The following is a 16,132-nucleotide window of genomic DNA, read 5'->3' as shown; positions in this document are numbered from 1 at the left end:
GAAAAATGAGTCTCTCAACTTATTCTTTAAGGCTTTCTTCCACCAGGGCTTGTGGGTGTGAGATAAGAATGGAGTATGAGTATTTATAGATGAGGGTGAAGGAATTTTGGTTATTAGTGAATAGATAAAGGGCAAATGCCATATAGCTTATTGTGATTGACTTTTGGAAGCTCTTAAACGGGTATCTTCTCATCGGATGATTAGGGTGTTAAGACTTATAATTTTATTAAAGGGTAAATGTGTAAAAATGAATTCTTTAAAAGATTTTTAAATGTTTAAAAAATGCCCACGATAAGCGATTGATTAGAAAATGAAAAGTTGAAAAATGATATTATATTAGGGCCTATTTGGATTTTTGAAAAGGAAAGGAAAAGAAACATTGTTTACCATGAAACTTACTTTCTATTGCTTGTCAACTCTTTCTTTGTGGGAATTTATAAGAAATGCAATTTTCTACTTTCTTTGTTAGAAAATAAATAAATTTATCTTCCCACCTTCATTAATAAAAAAGCATTTTTCAACAATCAAAGGAAAATATATTTCTCAAGGGATTATGCCCAAATTAACTACCATCCATCTTTAATCACCTCACATGTCTCTAATGTGTCAAAGTGCCAAATGAGCCATTGTCAATCTTCGATTATACCCCACATGTGTCACTATGCCACTTATGCTAATGTGTCACCATCGATCTTCTCTTGCATCCCACATATGGCATCCCACATGCTAATGCGCCACATGTGACACCATCCAGCATCCCCCATGCATAAAGTGTCCCACATGTGCCGGTGTGCCACATGTGACATCATCCATCTTCTCTTGTGCCCTACATGTGATAATGTGCCACATACCACCATTAATCTTCTCTTGAGCCCCACTTGTGCGAAGCACTCCACATGTGCCATCATCTATTTTAAATGACTCCAAATATGCTACGTATACTAATGGTGCCAATATGGACGTGTTGCCACCTAGTTTCAAGTGCTAATGTGTCAAACGTGGCAATGCATATCTTATACCACATGTGCTACTGTACAACTCTGAGCACCTCACATGTACCGCATGTACCACAATTCAGCATCAAGTGCTTAACATATGCCGTATATGCTAAATGTGCTAGTATCCATCTTCAAGCATCCTACATGTACCACATGTGCTAATTCAACACATGCTAGTGACCATTTAAATGTTTTTTTTAAAAAAAAAAATATTATCAAACAACAAATTTGAAAATTAATCCTAAATTTCTTTGAAAATTTTGTTAAAAAATAAACAAGTAAAACAATATTTCCTTTCCCATAATTTCTTGAAAATATATATAGTGTTTCTCATAAAACACTTTCCTTTCATAAGCTTTTGTTGAATCCAAACAGGCTCTTAGGGTCATCATCAAAATTGAAAATCTAATTTCTGCATTTAATCTTTGACTTATTTATGATACCTGGGATACCTATTAGGGATGGAAATTGGATTACGGTCCTTGCTTTTTAATCTCCATCCCTGCTAGTTTGGGTGTCCTAATGGCTATGGGTTTAGGTTGGATTCAACGGATCCCTTGTGAGAAGCAGCACTTGTGATCTGGTCCAATCGGTCCACGCTATGTTGGGTGAGGTGTCTACATCTATTCATTATGTGACTCAGCCAATTATCAGAGGCTGGCTTCACAGTGAACTGCAGACACCCAAAATAACTCTCACAATAGACTATATCAACACTTCGATCATTTAACTCTCTTTCGTTGAACATATATATATAGTTTTTTTTACACACGCACACACACCCCCACACACTCACGCTGCAGTGAGATTCCACCACCTATGGATACTCAAACCCTTGACCGGGTGTTAAAACTCCCGAGAGTCTACCACCCAAGCAAGAGTAAGGATCCTCTTTCGTTGAATATGGACCACCTTCTTAACCATAGCTTTGTGAGCCATGGATTTGAAGTTCAGGACTTTTCAATTATGACGACTTAAGACAGCAATGATTTTAGGCAGCCACCATCTGCGGTGTCTGCTAAAATTAGTTTGGATTTGTGAATATAACCTCAGATCCAATGGAATTGGATTGTAATCCTAAAGTGAAGGTGGCTATTCTCTGTGAGAACACATCTTAGAGTAGGAGAAAAGATCCAAAGCATTCCAAATTATGAGGCCGGTTCCTCTACAAATTTTGTGTTGGATTCACCTCCAATCCGACCATAAGGTTTGCCCTTCATGTTCACCATGTACTCAAAAGATCAGACCAATCTGAACAATAGGTGGGTCATGCTACGCTGCCCACCGTTAAAAACTTTCAGATTGCATTCAAGTTACAACATGTTTTCTACATGCCATTCAATCCATTCAAAAGATCCACCCCACCAGGATTAATAATGCTTCTTTTTTTTTTCTTTTTTTTTTTTATACATGGTTAGGCCGACCAAGGCATGATTTTACATGGTGTGGCCGGCCTGAGTTTTAAGGTGGGTCTGATTTTTGGTATCCAAAGATAACATGATGGACCAATTATTCCACAAGTTGCAGAGGAAACGGCCTCCCAATTCATTTGGGATTCTCCAATCTTCTCTCCTCCCAAAAAGAAACTATCAATACCTATAATAGATCTTACATGGCCGAAGACATGCTACAATGGACCACCTGCGGAAGATCCGAGCTTCCTATTTAGTTGGAAACATTGCTTAGATCTTGTGCCTGAAGAATCTGACGGTTTAACTTGTCGTCTCAGTATCCAAAGTAAACTTAAAAAAATTTCTGGCTGTCCATTTGTTTTATGCGTTGTGGCGTATCTGGGATGTAAAATGGCCTCATATTCATGCTATAAGATTTTATTATTTTTATTTTTTAAAGTGTGTTGTAGCCCATCTCATAGAAAACTCAAATCTCACGCATGTGTTAACATTTGCACATGCGCTTGCATGTGGACAGTCACCATTCTCAGAAGCCTGTCCGGTTAAAGAACCTCTTGGTGTATGACAAAGAGCATGTCCCATAATGTAGGTTTAATAAGTGCACACAGAGCTGTGGCTCAGACGAGATGGTTGATATTATGTTGACTGTTGCTGGCCCAGCTGTGAACCAAAAGTCTCCTAAATAGGAAATTAAAAAATAGCAATAAACAAAAATAAGAGGCCAAATACTCAACGGTCAACATTCATAACATGTGCAGGATATCCAATCCGTACAATTTTTCTTCCCATAAATAACACATCGTATCTTGTTGATGAGGCCAACCTTTTCAATCGCACGGATGTGCTATGGATATATGGCATGTTGACACAGAATAAAAGCTAAGTAGGCTCAGCAAACATTCGGTGGGAATTATTCATCAAAGGCTAGTAAGGCAATCTCCCCACAAGAGAAGAGAGGGAACTAAGGAAGTTTGTTTTGGTAAATAATTCACAATGGTAATATGTTTTAGGAAATCTTGAATAGTGGAATAGCTTATTTATTTATTTATGGAATGATGACTAATTTTATAATAGAAGATTAGTTCTTGAATAAAGAATTTCAGATAAAATTATTTTTCTAAATTTCCCACCAATTGTCTAGAAATATCATGATATCTCATGATTAATCAGTCTAATTCAGTGCAAAATATCATGAAATTTGATGCAACCAAACACTCATTAAGATGGGATCCAACCCATGGCTTAGTGGTAGACACTGAGATCATGGCTTCGACTGCCCATGTGGGGTGTGTGTGTGTGTGTGTATAAGATAAACAAAAAAAGAAAAAAAAGAAAAAAGAAAAAAGTGTGCTCATATTAAGATTTATTTTTTTTATATCCATCTTTCATTTCTGTGGTTTGCGTTTATTCTACTTCAATCTCTCCATATTTTCTGATTTTATTTTTTCTTTTTCAGAGGAGCTGCAGGTTCTTCCATTTATGGATTACTCTATCTTAACATTCAAAGGCAGAAAAAAAAAAAGAGCTATATCATGTTAATACGAACCAATATTTGACTTTAATGTTGCAACAGGTGATACATTCAATCCATGGTGATAAGAATTTTAGTATTGTACTGCTGAATCTTTATAAGTGATACATTCACGATAAGTAATTCGATGAATCATGATTTTGAATACTGCTATTCTTAACCTATATCAGAATATGTATTGATTTGGTATGCATTTATTCAGCATCACATGCGCATGATAAAAGAGGGAAGAGGGCAAAAAAGGATAGAAAATATCTATTTGATTTTGCAAGTCTCTAAAAGCCCTTATCTCTAATTGTTCATTGCATTAAAAGATCCAGAATCAAAGAATCATTGGAACTCTTGGAACATCACCAAAAAAAAAAAAAAGGGTAAAAACTATGAAAAAGCATTAAAAGAAAAAGGTTATGAAAACCAGTGGTCAACAAAATTCATTTCGGTAACGAACTCTCAATCCTAGACTGCAAAACAGAACCTCTACTAAAGAAAAAGAAAGAAAAGAGAGAGAGATAGGTAGTTTCCATCACTGTCACCCTTTTTAGTTTTAGTTGACGGCAACCTCAGCTGATAAGTAATTGGGATGAAGAGTGTCTTGACCACCATTAACTTTGGCCTTCGAGAGTTTGAGTACCTGTACAGCTTCTTCAACTTTGGCAGCCAACGACTCTGGCGACTCCAATAGCAGCAGCAGTTCAGAATTGTCCATCTCCAAGAGCATTCCAGTAATCTTTGCAGCAAGCTCAAACTGCAAATCAAAATGTCTCCCACAGATCAATTCAACATACATGTCCCATATGAAAATGAGAAAAGAAAGGGTCCAGCTCATGGTCCTTGTTTCACCTTGTGTTTCTTGACAAGGGGGAAGAGACGCTCTCCAAGTATCTGCTTTTGGTGGTGAGGAGGTGCAGCCGCAAGCATGCTACTCAACATCTCTGTCCCCTGGGAGGCTCCTGCTCCGACAGAGTTAGAAGCTGGAGATGGAACTGCAGTTCCGTTGTTCATCTCTCGCTGCCTCCCACTGGGCACGTATTTAGTTTGTCCAGCCCGCTGCCAAATATGAACCACATTAGATGGCAAATCAATGCATGTGTCCTAAAAAAATTCATCAAAAATAAAAAAAAAAAAATTTTAAAAAAAAAAAAAAGAGAGAGAGAGAGAGAGAAGAAAAAAGAAGAGAGGAGAAAATATATGACATAAGGAGTAATAACATGGATTCTTCAGATACTACAAGATTGATAAAGTTGTATCAACAATCACACACAAACATATATTTTCACACAGGAGAAGTACATCAGTTGGTTGTGTTTGCCATATCAAAGAACGCACTTCATCTGAAAGGAATTCACACAGGAAATTAACGGAACCAAATAAATTTTTTTTCTTTATGGAAGTCTGTATCTGTCATTTCCATCTATGATTCTTATCCTATCTGAATTGGCTTGACCATCAAATCTTTTGGTTGTCAAATGAATGTGGAGTCCAGACTAGTAAGATCAAGAATGACCTCAGGAAACAAACATTATTAGCAGTACTATCACTAAATGATTATGGAAAAATAGTAAAAGGTCTATGAATTAGAAACATTTTCAGAGCCACCCCAAGAAAGAGCCAAGACAGTGAGAAGAATCCGAAGAGCCATTTTGGTCAACCAACTGAGAGAAAGACGGGAAATATCTAGCCGTTGAGCCTGCAAAGGATGCAGAATCTAAGAGAGAATAATTCCTGTTGCTTTGCTGTTTATTCATGAGAATCCTGGTAAGTCACCAAAGCCACTACTGTTTCTTGGATCTAGTGCAGCTCTGCAAGTAGTCCCAAATTAATTTGCACATTCCCAGCTATTAAATGCACTTTCACAAGGTCTGGGTTCAGCGAATTCCTTTGACTGTTTTTGGAAGAGAGGTGGAAGTTTGTTTCTCTTTACATGTGATGTCTATAAAGAAAGCAACCATGCCTTCTCGGGGTTGCACAGTTTTTACAGAAGAAAATGGAGCATTTCAGGAATCCCTGAGAGGGATGTTTTACCGCCTTTGATATACCATGAGGTATATGCATTCCTTGGGTTACAAACTCCCATGGGATTAAGAGTTGCAACGAAGTCAGGTTTAGCCTTAACCTGTGACCCAAGATGAGACCAACAACCAACCAATGAGAAGAATCCTAGCCCAGCCACTCACAAAAAATTACATTGGAAGGGCTCGATCCCAAGACTTTTTGCGAGTTTACCCACATCTCTAACAACTAAAAGCAAGTGTACAACTGACAAACGTTGTTTACTTATTTTTATATAAATACTATATACAGACAGATCAGTTTGGGCCAAAGTCAACCCGAACCGAACCTGTTTACTCAAATGGCCCATGTTTTCTGACCCAAGCCTGACCTGAATCACTAAAAGCTAAAGCCAAACCCTGCTTTTAAGTGGGACAGGTTGGTTGCCGATGGGCCATTGCCAGCTTTACATGGGATCAAGTTCACCAATAAGTTCATCAAACAAAGTTGCATCATCATTCATTAATAATTACTAATGAAACTAATGGAAAGCTCATAAAATGATTGTAATGCTTCAAAATCACCATAGTTGTACTCACTTCCATCTAGATCACATTCCCTAAGCACAATTGTTATCCATCCACTGGGGACACAGGGTGGCAATAAAGCTGGATACCTCGTGAAGCATTGGAGATGGTTCATGTTGAGTTCCTGCAGTCTCCTGGTGCATGCCAGACCAGTCGTACCATATTGAAATTGATTTAAAAGAGAACGGTATGCAATAGGACCGTGTCACAGAGAGAATTGGAGGATCTTTTTTATCTTTTAAGAACTTCAAGCATAAAGAGAGGGTTTGGAACCTCCCCGTTTTAGGGTTTAAACTTTAAACTCTTTGATAGCAATTCGCTCTCTTCCTTGTCTAGTTAATAATCTAAACAGGTTGCTCCTTTAATTTGTTAGTTTTAATAGGAAGGTTGAATTATATTAAGACAACTCAATATCACCAATGAACAACAAGTTTGATTTTCTCTAGTCACTGGAACTTAAGTGTCAGTGGTCAGAGATGTAAGCTGCTTATGCAACAGGTGATGCATATCTGCCTAACATGTCTTTCTGCCATTTAATAGCATTCGGTAAGTCCTTTGATATGATTCCATAATGGGAAAGTCATATGTATGACCAACAATTACTACCAATATTGGGACTTTTGAGTACTCATTGCAGAACTGTTATAAACTTATAGTTGAGTGTTGCATTGTATCTTGTTGACTTCGTTTTTATTGCGGTATTTGTTAGTATTTTGAAGTAGTAGACATCTACATTGTAACAACTAACAAGTACAATCCCTTTTCTAAAAACCATGTCTGACATAACATATCAGACACACTTTAGAACACATACTTAACAACTATTAGGAAATAACCTAAAATTATATTTTATTCTAGTATTTTAGCATAATACCATATTTATATGCTTCTAACGAATTTGTAGTGATGCAAGTACATTTTCCTATATCGAATTTGTAGTCACGCGAGTACATTTTTCTATATCTAATGCTTTTGTCAACTAAAATTTATATAATACACTTTCAAATTCATTATACATGAATGGACGTGCTGCAGTGTTGGTTCAGGGTCCCTCTCCTATGCACTCCATGTTGACATCACAAATTTGTGTCCAAGTTACATTAATGCGTACATGATTCTATTTTTTTATAAAATAAGAAATTAAGAATACATTAAAAAGAGCAAGTAAATCAAGCTATGGAGATGTTGGGCAAATGATAGTCTATAGGTACTTTTGATAGCGGACAACCAGCCAACTCACCAAAAGCTCTAGAGCTGTTGGGGTAGCACCGATTTATCCCTATATTCTGGCTCTCCCAGGCAAACCCGGGCGAGTCCTCCCCGTGGGCAACCCCCGCATCAAATGGGTCCCCGAAGTGCATGGTCCCACAATGGGTCCCACCTCGCGACCATCCTGTGCACGGGTCCCCAAATCACATGGTCCCACAATGGGTCCCACCTCATGGCCATCCTACATCTCACAGGCCCCACCTCATGGACAACCCCACCCCTAGTGTGGAGATACAGTGCATCCTTGGAGCCGCACCAAGATGCCCTCGCATCATCCACCTACATTGGTGAGGAGACTCGATCCCTGAGCTCCCACTCCGATACCACTTTGATAACGGACAACTAGCTAACGCACCAAAAGCTCCAGAGTTGTTGGGGGAGCATTGATTTACCCCTATATTCTGGCTCTCCCAAACAAACCCAGGCGAGTCTTCCTTGTGAGCAACTCCCGCATCGCACGGGTCCCCAAATCACACGGTCCCACAATAGGTCCCATCTTGTGGCCATCCTGCATCTCATAGGCCCCACCTTGCAGGCCACCCCACCCCATTGTATAAATACAGTGCATCCTTGGAGTCGCATCAAGATGCCCCCCGCAACATCTTCATTAATTGAATTTCTTGAAATTCATTACGCGAATTTATACTTTGTAAATATATGTAATAACATGATACATCAACAATCATAACGTTTGGCTGAATCTATTCAAATTCAGGTACATAAAGGGTGGATAGCATGTCTTTCTATTTCAATTGATTTACCATTCTTGCATATTATTCTAGATTGTTTCGGAATTTTCCTCATAAGGTCATCTGATACAACTTAGTCGAGTTGTGCAATGATGCCATTTAACAAGTTTTAAGACCTTATTAATAATTATATATATATATATAACCATTCTAGCTTAGAGTTACAACCACATACAAGTTTCAGACTTCACTTTGTCTACACAGCCTATTGGCTTTGTAGAAAAATCTAGCTCTACCCTTAAGTGAAATCTTGTTTTTAGGGTACATCTTGGCTTTCCGCGATCTATGCACCAAACAACCCGGCATGTTTAAACAATATCCTCATAAGCTGCATAATTTCAACAGCTTTGACATCAAAATCAGAAGCACCTCTCTCTAGATGTGAGGTGTACCCTTTTATCTTTATCCAATTTTACACTCCAAGTTGTCGGCTTTTCATAAAAACGCATCTTTGTATCAAAATACTGCAATGTCACTAATGCTTTACGAGAATGCTGGAAATCGTATATGTTACATAATGCATGCATATAATAGATACTGTTTAGCACTGCATAATACAAATAGCACAAGAATCTAGGAGGGAGATCTATAAAAGATCCAAGAGAAAGCTTGAACTGTGTAGAATGACAAGGCCATACCTGCTGATTGCCTGCATCTTTCAAAATATTCATTGACTGAGTTGTTTGTGGAATAAATTGTATAGATTGACCAGCCTGGGGAAGCATATGTCCATTCATCCGGCCCCTATTTTGTCTATGCTGTCTTGGAGTGTTTGGAATCTGTGGAGAAGTTTTAAAATACAAGCAGAATAAAATGGGGAATTGCATTATTGTCAATGAATTTCATTATTATTTATGACAGAAACAAGAACCTTACCGCAGGAAGTGGCATGGGTTGGAAAGGCGGTCTTGTTGATGGTGAAAATCCACTGGCCCTCCATTCAGGTCTCAGACCCAAGTGTTGATACATAATCCCCTGCCTTGGTGGAATTTGCGGAACAACACCAGGAGGTGGAGTATAGTAAAGAGGAGGATACCCGGCAGGGATGACAGCAGCTGAGGGTCCTGCTAATGCTGCCATACGCTGCACATACTGCAGCTGCAACTGAGCACGCCTATCCTCTTTCCGTTGGGCGATTGCCACATATAAAGGTTTTCCATGGAACATGTATCCTGTGAGACATCCAAGCATAGGATAAGCTTTCAAGTTGAAGGGCTAAACATGATTACACATTTTAGTAATCTGCAAATGGAATTGGAGTTACCATGAAAAGTGTTCACAGCTTTGCCAGCTTCTTCAGGAGTAGAAAAGCACACAAATCCAAACCCCTTACTTATTCCCTTATCATTGCGCATTAGTTTGGCGGAAGTGATTGTGCCACACTGACTGAAATGTTCTCGCAGTTCATCATCATCAACGTCATCATCTATGTTCTTTACATAGACATTTGAGCCCTGGAAATGGGCAAAAACTAGTAAATGATCATTACACAGCAGAAGTAGATAATGTAAGAGAAGAGAATATCAAAATCCAAGAGTCACAGTACTAAAAAACACTACCTTATATTTGAGCATCTGCTCATTGCGCTTTTCCTCAAATTGACGACGGAGAATTTGCTCCCGCTCTGCTTTTTTTTGGGCCCTTGCTACATATATAGTCTTAGTACCTATTTGGTGCAAGCCACAGAGAAATACAAACTCAGGTTTTGAGGACCATCATAGTATTTTGCAAAACAAAGGAAAACAAGAAGGTCGTTTTGCAACACCGAGGCTTACCAAGCTGCACTCCATTCATCGTCTCCATTGCCCGTTTGGCATCATCAGGGCCATCAAAATTTACAAATCCAAATCCCCTTGAGTTTCCACTATTGTCCTTTGCTATAACAAGATTAGTAATTTTCCCAAATTCGGAGAACTTCTCTCGGAGAAGTTCTTCTGTAATATCTAGATCAAGATTCTTCATATACAAATTGGTATATTTAGCATCAGGGCTGGGTAACATGCGTTCACTCTTTTTGACAAAGTGACCTACATAACTACACCATACAAGAGTAAAGTAAATACAAAGGGATAAATGATTACAAAAGAAGCAGGACAAACATGCAAGGTAAGTGTGAAAGGGTCTAATTTTGAGGAGGTTTGGGAGGTGGAACACTTTTGATTTAGTAGTAAAAATGCACATTCAATGTAGGACATAAAGAAACTAATAAACTATTGATTATCTGAAAATTAATTAGTGTTAAAGACAAAGTAAGAAATAAACAAATAACAAATGATGATGCTAGATTACCATGCACATTTTCAACCATTGAATCCACATCATCCAAATTAAGGTGCTCCGCAATGGCTAGAGCATATCACCAAACTTGACTAAATAAATGATCTAGACCATCCAATTGGTGGCCATCAAGATGGATGGCAAAAAAGAAAACCTTAAACAGTCTAGATTCAATGAGCAACATCGAATGATTAGGATTGTCCAATGAATGCGATTTTTGAGTTATGCCCCATGCACAATAAGGCTATGATCGGATGATCCAACCAATAATAATCAAATAGAACAAAATTATTGACGGCAAGGCACCTAATAGGCAAACAGGGAAAAGTTGAAAACATCCTCACTGAAAAACGTATCAGCAAACACATACATTAAGAAACTTAGTTAATCCATAAAGTCCAATTTATGCCCTCCACTGCCTGCATTCCGTTCAAACTATGGTCCACATGATGGATGCAACATATACATAAAATGAAAATAATTGAATGATCCTAATCATCCATTTGGTGGCCCTGAAATGGATGTTTAATGGTGAATTGGTGATAACAAATGGTTAAAATCATCCTGTGGTCAAAAGAAAGTTGACCCACGAATTAATGCATATGATCGCACCTACTGATGGATGGGGCACAACTGATGGACGGTCTGGGGTTTTGTGTCTGTGCCCTGTTCGTATGCGTGGGGCTGACATCTAAGCAACCATGGAATCAGCATCAAGGTTAGCCAAGTCAGAGAGTCAACCCCTGACTTGCCTGAGTAAACTCTGTTTTGATACCGAGCAAAAAGAAGAAAAAGTGTAGACTTGGTAAGGATACAATATCGATGTGACTGACAAGTTTTTCCAAGTTTTTTCATGACTAGGTGACTCAGCTGAGTTAAAATAAACTCCCCAACTCATGTTGTGCTGTGTTGGTCGTTAAAAAGGTGCATGGAATTTACCTAACACGCATGATGCTACGATATCAATATTCTGTTATAACTATTAAAATATAAAGATCATATAATATTTTAAGAGGACAAAAAATGCTTCTTTAGTTAGAATTCTTCTATCATTTTCATTTCTCATACTATCTTTTTCTCAAATAGGGGCTCACAACTCCAGTGATGACTACAGTCTCAATTCAAGCAATCGAATGAGAAACGATGCACAACCATTGACTCAACAATCGAAAAGGACCTATGAATGGTTATGGACTCAACTAGTTTTTTAGAAAAGGACGGTTTGCAAGAGTTCCACTTGATAAACATCCCAAATCTTGCACACATTGGTATGCATGGGTTGCTCTACTCTTTGTGATTAAATCTTATAAAAAATGTATAATTTATTCTTAAAAAGCTCAAATCATATCCAAATAGAAACCAAATGTGAATCATGAATTATATAAGTAATTTGGTAATTATGATAAAATAATTTAATTAGAAAAACATGACTTAACAGTTATGGAATACCTTGGCCATTACAAATCTGTAACACGTAACACTTCGGTGTCCACTGTTACCATTACATTACGTCCATTACATAACCATTTTGAGATACCTTACTATAGTCTACAGGTAGTAGACTTGTCATGTAAAATATGACACACACACACACACACACACACACACACACACACACACACACACAGAGAATACTTACCTCTTTACAGTACTATAGATTAGATGATATCATTCTTAAAAACCATTAAATGGTGCGCATGGCAATGGATCTGGACTGCAAAATCAGTGGGCTACCTCTTGGATGAGCCATGGCTCGAATTGCGCTGATTGGAATTTTAACCATCAGATCAAACGTTTTATAGTAACAATCTAGAAGAAAGTCTATTGGCAAAATTAGTGAGAATTCTTGATCATTGCAATTTTTGGACATTGGCCATCCATGAGGGGGCGTATCAACTGGTCGGTCCACATTGATCCATAAGTGTCAATTATTTACTAATAGGGGCACGCCATTTACTAAATGCCACCAGGAGTGCCATAGGTGTGGCCTCTTTCAAGTTTCAAGAATAATTGAACCACTCACAAAGTATCAAAGAGCTACTAGGTTGACCAATCAAGACAAACACTTCAGACAAGTAACTAATTGGAGGAAACGGGTAAAGAATATGCATTCATGATAGCTATAGAAACAAGAAAAACAAATCACAGAACAAAAAGCAGAAAACAGAAAGGAAATTGGGGGGGGGGGGGGGGGGTGGGTTGGCGCAAGAAGTAACTACACATACATTTGCTTGCCTTCAACCATGGAGCCATTAACATTCTCAATGGCGGCATTTGCGGATTCGTCAGATTCAAACTGGACAAATCCATACCCTCTACTCTTCCCATCCTGAGTCATAACGACTTTGCAAGACAAAATTTTTCCAAACTTGGAAAACATATCGTGAAGCTTTACGTTATTTATTGATTCATTCAAATTCTGCACAAAATACCCAAAACGCATATCACCATTTAGACGGAAACATCCCAAACTTTTGTTTTCTTTTCAATGGAACATCCCACACTATAGAAGAAGAAAATGAAAACCAATGGTACAATAACTCCTAAATATCTCCATTGTTGTTTTGTTATGAGTATACCTTCACAAACAGATTCCCGATCCCACTCTTTCTTGCATCCGGATCTCGATGAGACCACATGATTCTTATCAGTTGCCCATTCAATGGAGTGTGATTCAACTTTTCCATAGCACGGGTTGCTATTTGAATGGAAAAAAGAAAAAAGAAAAAAAAGAGAGAACAAAGAAAGTTAGAGAGAGGGAGAGATTCAATAATTAAGAAACCCAGAAAGGGATTTCATTGCATCACAACAATCAACTGAATCCAACAATCAAAGATGCATTATGCAATCAAAGGACGTGTAAAATATCTAAGGAAACCAAGTCTGTAAAAGTGGGGCCTATTGGATCAATATTCATGATCATTGATTAAATGAGCCATCCAATATCTCAAGTTTTTTTTTTCCATCTATTGCTATCTGCAGCCCCCACTGATTAAAAGGATAGGATCATCTGATCAGGGATGGTCGGCTCACCAGATCAATAAAAAAACAGTACAGATAGGAAAACATGGGCCCACTCAGACAAACACAGTGCCTAAGGACACTGTTCTCGACAAATAAACCTGATACAAAAGAAATTGTATGATCCTCCAGTGATGGATATGCACAGTATCCTTGACCTTTGACTTCATGCAAGTGGGGTAGTTGGCCAGGTAATCCAGCCATCAACTTGTTCTACCCCTACGTGGATGGTGAATTTCCTAAAAATCATCCAGATTCGAATGTCATAGAAATCGAATCTCTGGCCTTCTCTCATATAATAAGAACACTTCCTGTACTTCCTTCTTAACGACTCCCATTGGATGCTGCCGTCCTTAAGATTAGGCTAGTTCCCTCACGGAGATTTTTTAGGAATCTCATATCCACACTGCAACCAATCATATCAACGTCCTGGATCATCCAATCGGGGCCCCACTTGTGTAAACTCAACAATCAAGGTCGGCTCAAGAATCATATAATTCCACGTAAAAGGAGATTATTCAATAAAACGAACTCGAGAATTCAAACAAATAAAATAAACTGGAAAACAGAGCACCAGAACGAGATTTCCAATCCACCGTATATCGAAAGAACATAATGCAGAAAGAAGGAAGATAGGCAATATACCGTCCTCAGGTGTAATGTAGTTGACGTAGCCATAGCCAAGCGAACGTCCGGTGATGGAGTCGCGGCAAACGCGGACTGATGCAAGATTCCCGGTCCCGGAGAAGGCGTCCACCAGATTACCCTCCGTCACGTCCGGGTGGAGGTCTCCCACGTAGAGCGAAGCGTGGGCGGGGACCGTCGGTGGTGGTGGTGGTGGTGGGACCGCCATTACTGTTACCGTACGATATCCTTACAGAAAAATAAAATAAAAAAACTAGAAAGATATATATATACAGAGCGACTATGTATGAAATAGATAAGAAGAAAGAAGAAAGAAGCAGAGATATGCTGCTGCAGCTGCTGAAAAGGAAGGAAAGAAGGAGAGAGAGCTGCTGTATTTCTAGGGTTTGGATTGGGGAGAGAGAGCAGAGAGAGGGTAGAGAGAGAGAGAGGATTTGGGTGGAAGAGGAGCGGGAGTTTTGGAAGGGCGTATCATCATATGGTTGGGAAAAGGGTGACCCAGTCCCCTGCCACGTCACCCCTCTCTCTCTACCGGACTCTCTCTCTCCTTCTCTGCGGCTTATACGGTAGAATATGTAGAAACTAATTTTCATACTCCTATTTTCCGCGTGCATACTTAATTATCATTTCTGACCGTTGATCTAGTTTTATTTAGTATAGATAAGATATATTTTTGAATTATATGTACATTGGATGATTTTAGCTGTCTGATTCTTGGGATGCAATGTAACGGTTTAAAATAACTGTTGGTGTGGGAAATTTAAGTAAACTGATGGATAGGAATATTTGATTGGTTTGATTTTGAAATATGAATGACCTGTGTTTCTGAAAACTAGATGAACGGTTCAGATTTGTGCATTGGATTTCCCTATATGCTGTGGAGAAATGAATGTACCATATTACTTATGGGATTTCTCTGTTTCTTCTGCAGCGAAATCTCAACCACGATGGACGCCTCTTGCCACGGACCACTGACCCTCCTGGCGTCCAACGCTGCGGTTTTCCATTTCTGGAGATAAATAGACAGCATTCGCGCGAGTGAGATGGATGGGATACTTCACACACGTACTGACGTGGAAAATGTGTGAGAGATCCAGACCGTGTTCAAAACTGGAGTCTATCTTGAACGTGTTCGTGACCGAAAATTAGGCCGTTAGGTTATTCATTGGGAAGTGTGATTTGAATGTGGACCATTGGTTCTTGTCCTTATTTCTCATACATCTGAGGCCCACCTGATGAATACATTGGCTTGATTTGTTTTTGAACAGGGTGATTTTACGGTGACTGGTCCACATGCTCGCATATGTGCGAGGCCCTCGTTCGTGACACGTGTGCAGGACTTGTGATTCCAACTTGAAGGACGCGGATTGCGTCCTACCCCGCGGGCTCTGTGGGGCCCACCTTGATGTAGTATTTTATCCACGCTGTTCATAGGTTTTATCAGATCATTTTAAGGTATCAACCAAAAAACAAGGGAGGAAAAAGGCTTAAGTTGACCACAATTGAACGTCCACCGTTCGAAACTTCTTGGGAGCTGGAGTAGTTTAGGATCAATATGATATTTAGTTTTTCGCTTCATCCACGTCTATATGACCTTATTAATAGGTTGGATGGTAAAAAAAAACAACATGATGGCCCTTAGAAACGTTTCAAT

The 16,132-nt window shown here is 38.9% G+C and overlaps 1 protein-coding gene across 1 annotated transcript; it reads right to left on the bottom strand.

Annotated features, from left to right (window-relative positions):
• Nucleotides 1-4,168: 4,168 nt before the first annotated feature.
• LOC131223532 (polyadenylate-binding protein 7) lies at nucleotides 4,169-14,935 on the bottom strand. Its single transcript, XM_058218977.1, has 10 exons — nucleotides 14,479-14,935; nucleotides 13,392-13,510; nucleotides 13,038-13,231; nucleotides 10,311-10,570; nucleotides 10,095-10,201; nucleotides 9,800-9,989; nucleotides 9,412-9,707; nucleotides 9,174-9,314; nucleotides 4,782-4,988; nucleotides 4,169-4,686 (listed from the first exon to the last, which is right to left on the bottom strand). Exons 1-10 carry the CDS (start codon nucleotides 14,684-14,686, stop codon nucleotides 4,486-4,488), a joined length of 1,923 nt encoding a protein of 640 aa, XP_058074960.1. The 5' UTR covers nucleotides 14,687-14,935; the 3' UTR covers nucleotides 4,169-4,485.
• Between the last annotated feature and the right edge of the window lie 1,197 nt (nucleotides 14,936-16,132).

This window comes from Magnolia sinica, chromosome 13 (genome assembly GCF_029962835.1).
Source record: "Magnolia sinica isolate HGM2019 chromosome 13, MsV1, whole genome shotgun sequence".
NCBI lineage: Eukaryota > Viridiplantae > Streptophyta > Magnoliopsida > Magnoliales > Magnoliaceae > Magnolia > Magnolia sinica.
The sequence above is the reverse complement of the archived record's forward strand: the minus strand, read 5'-3'. Positions and strand labels throughout refer to the sequence as shown.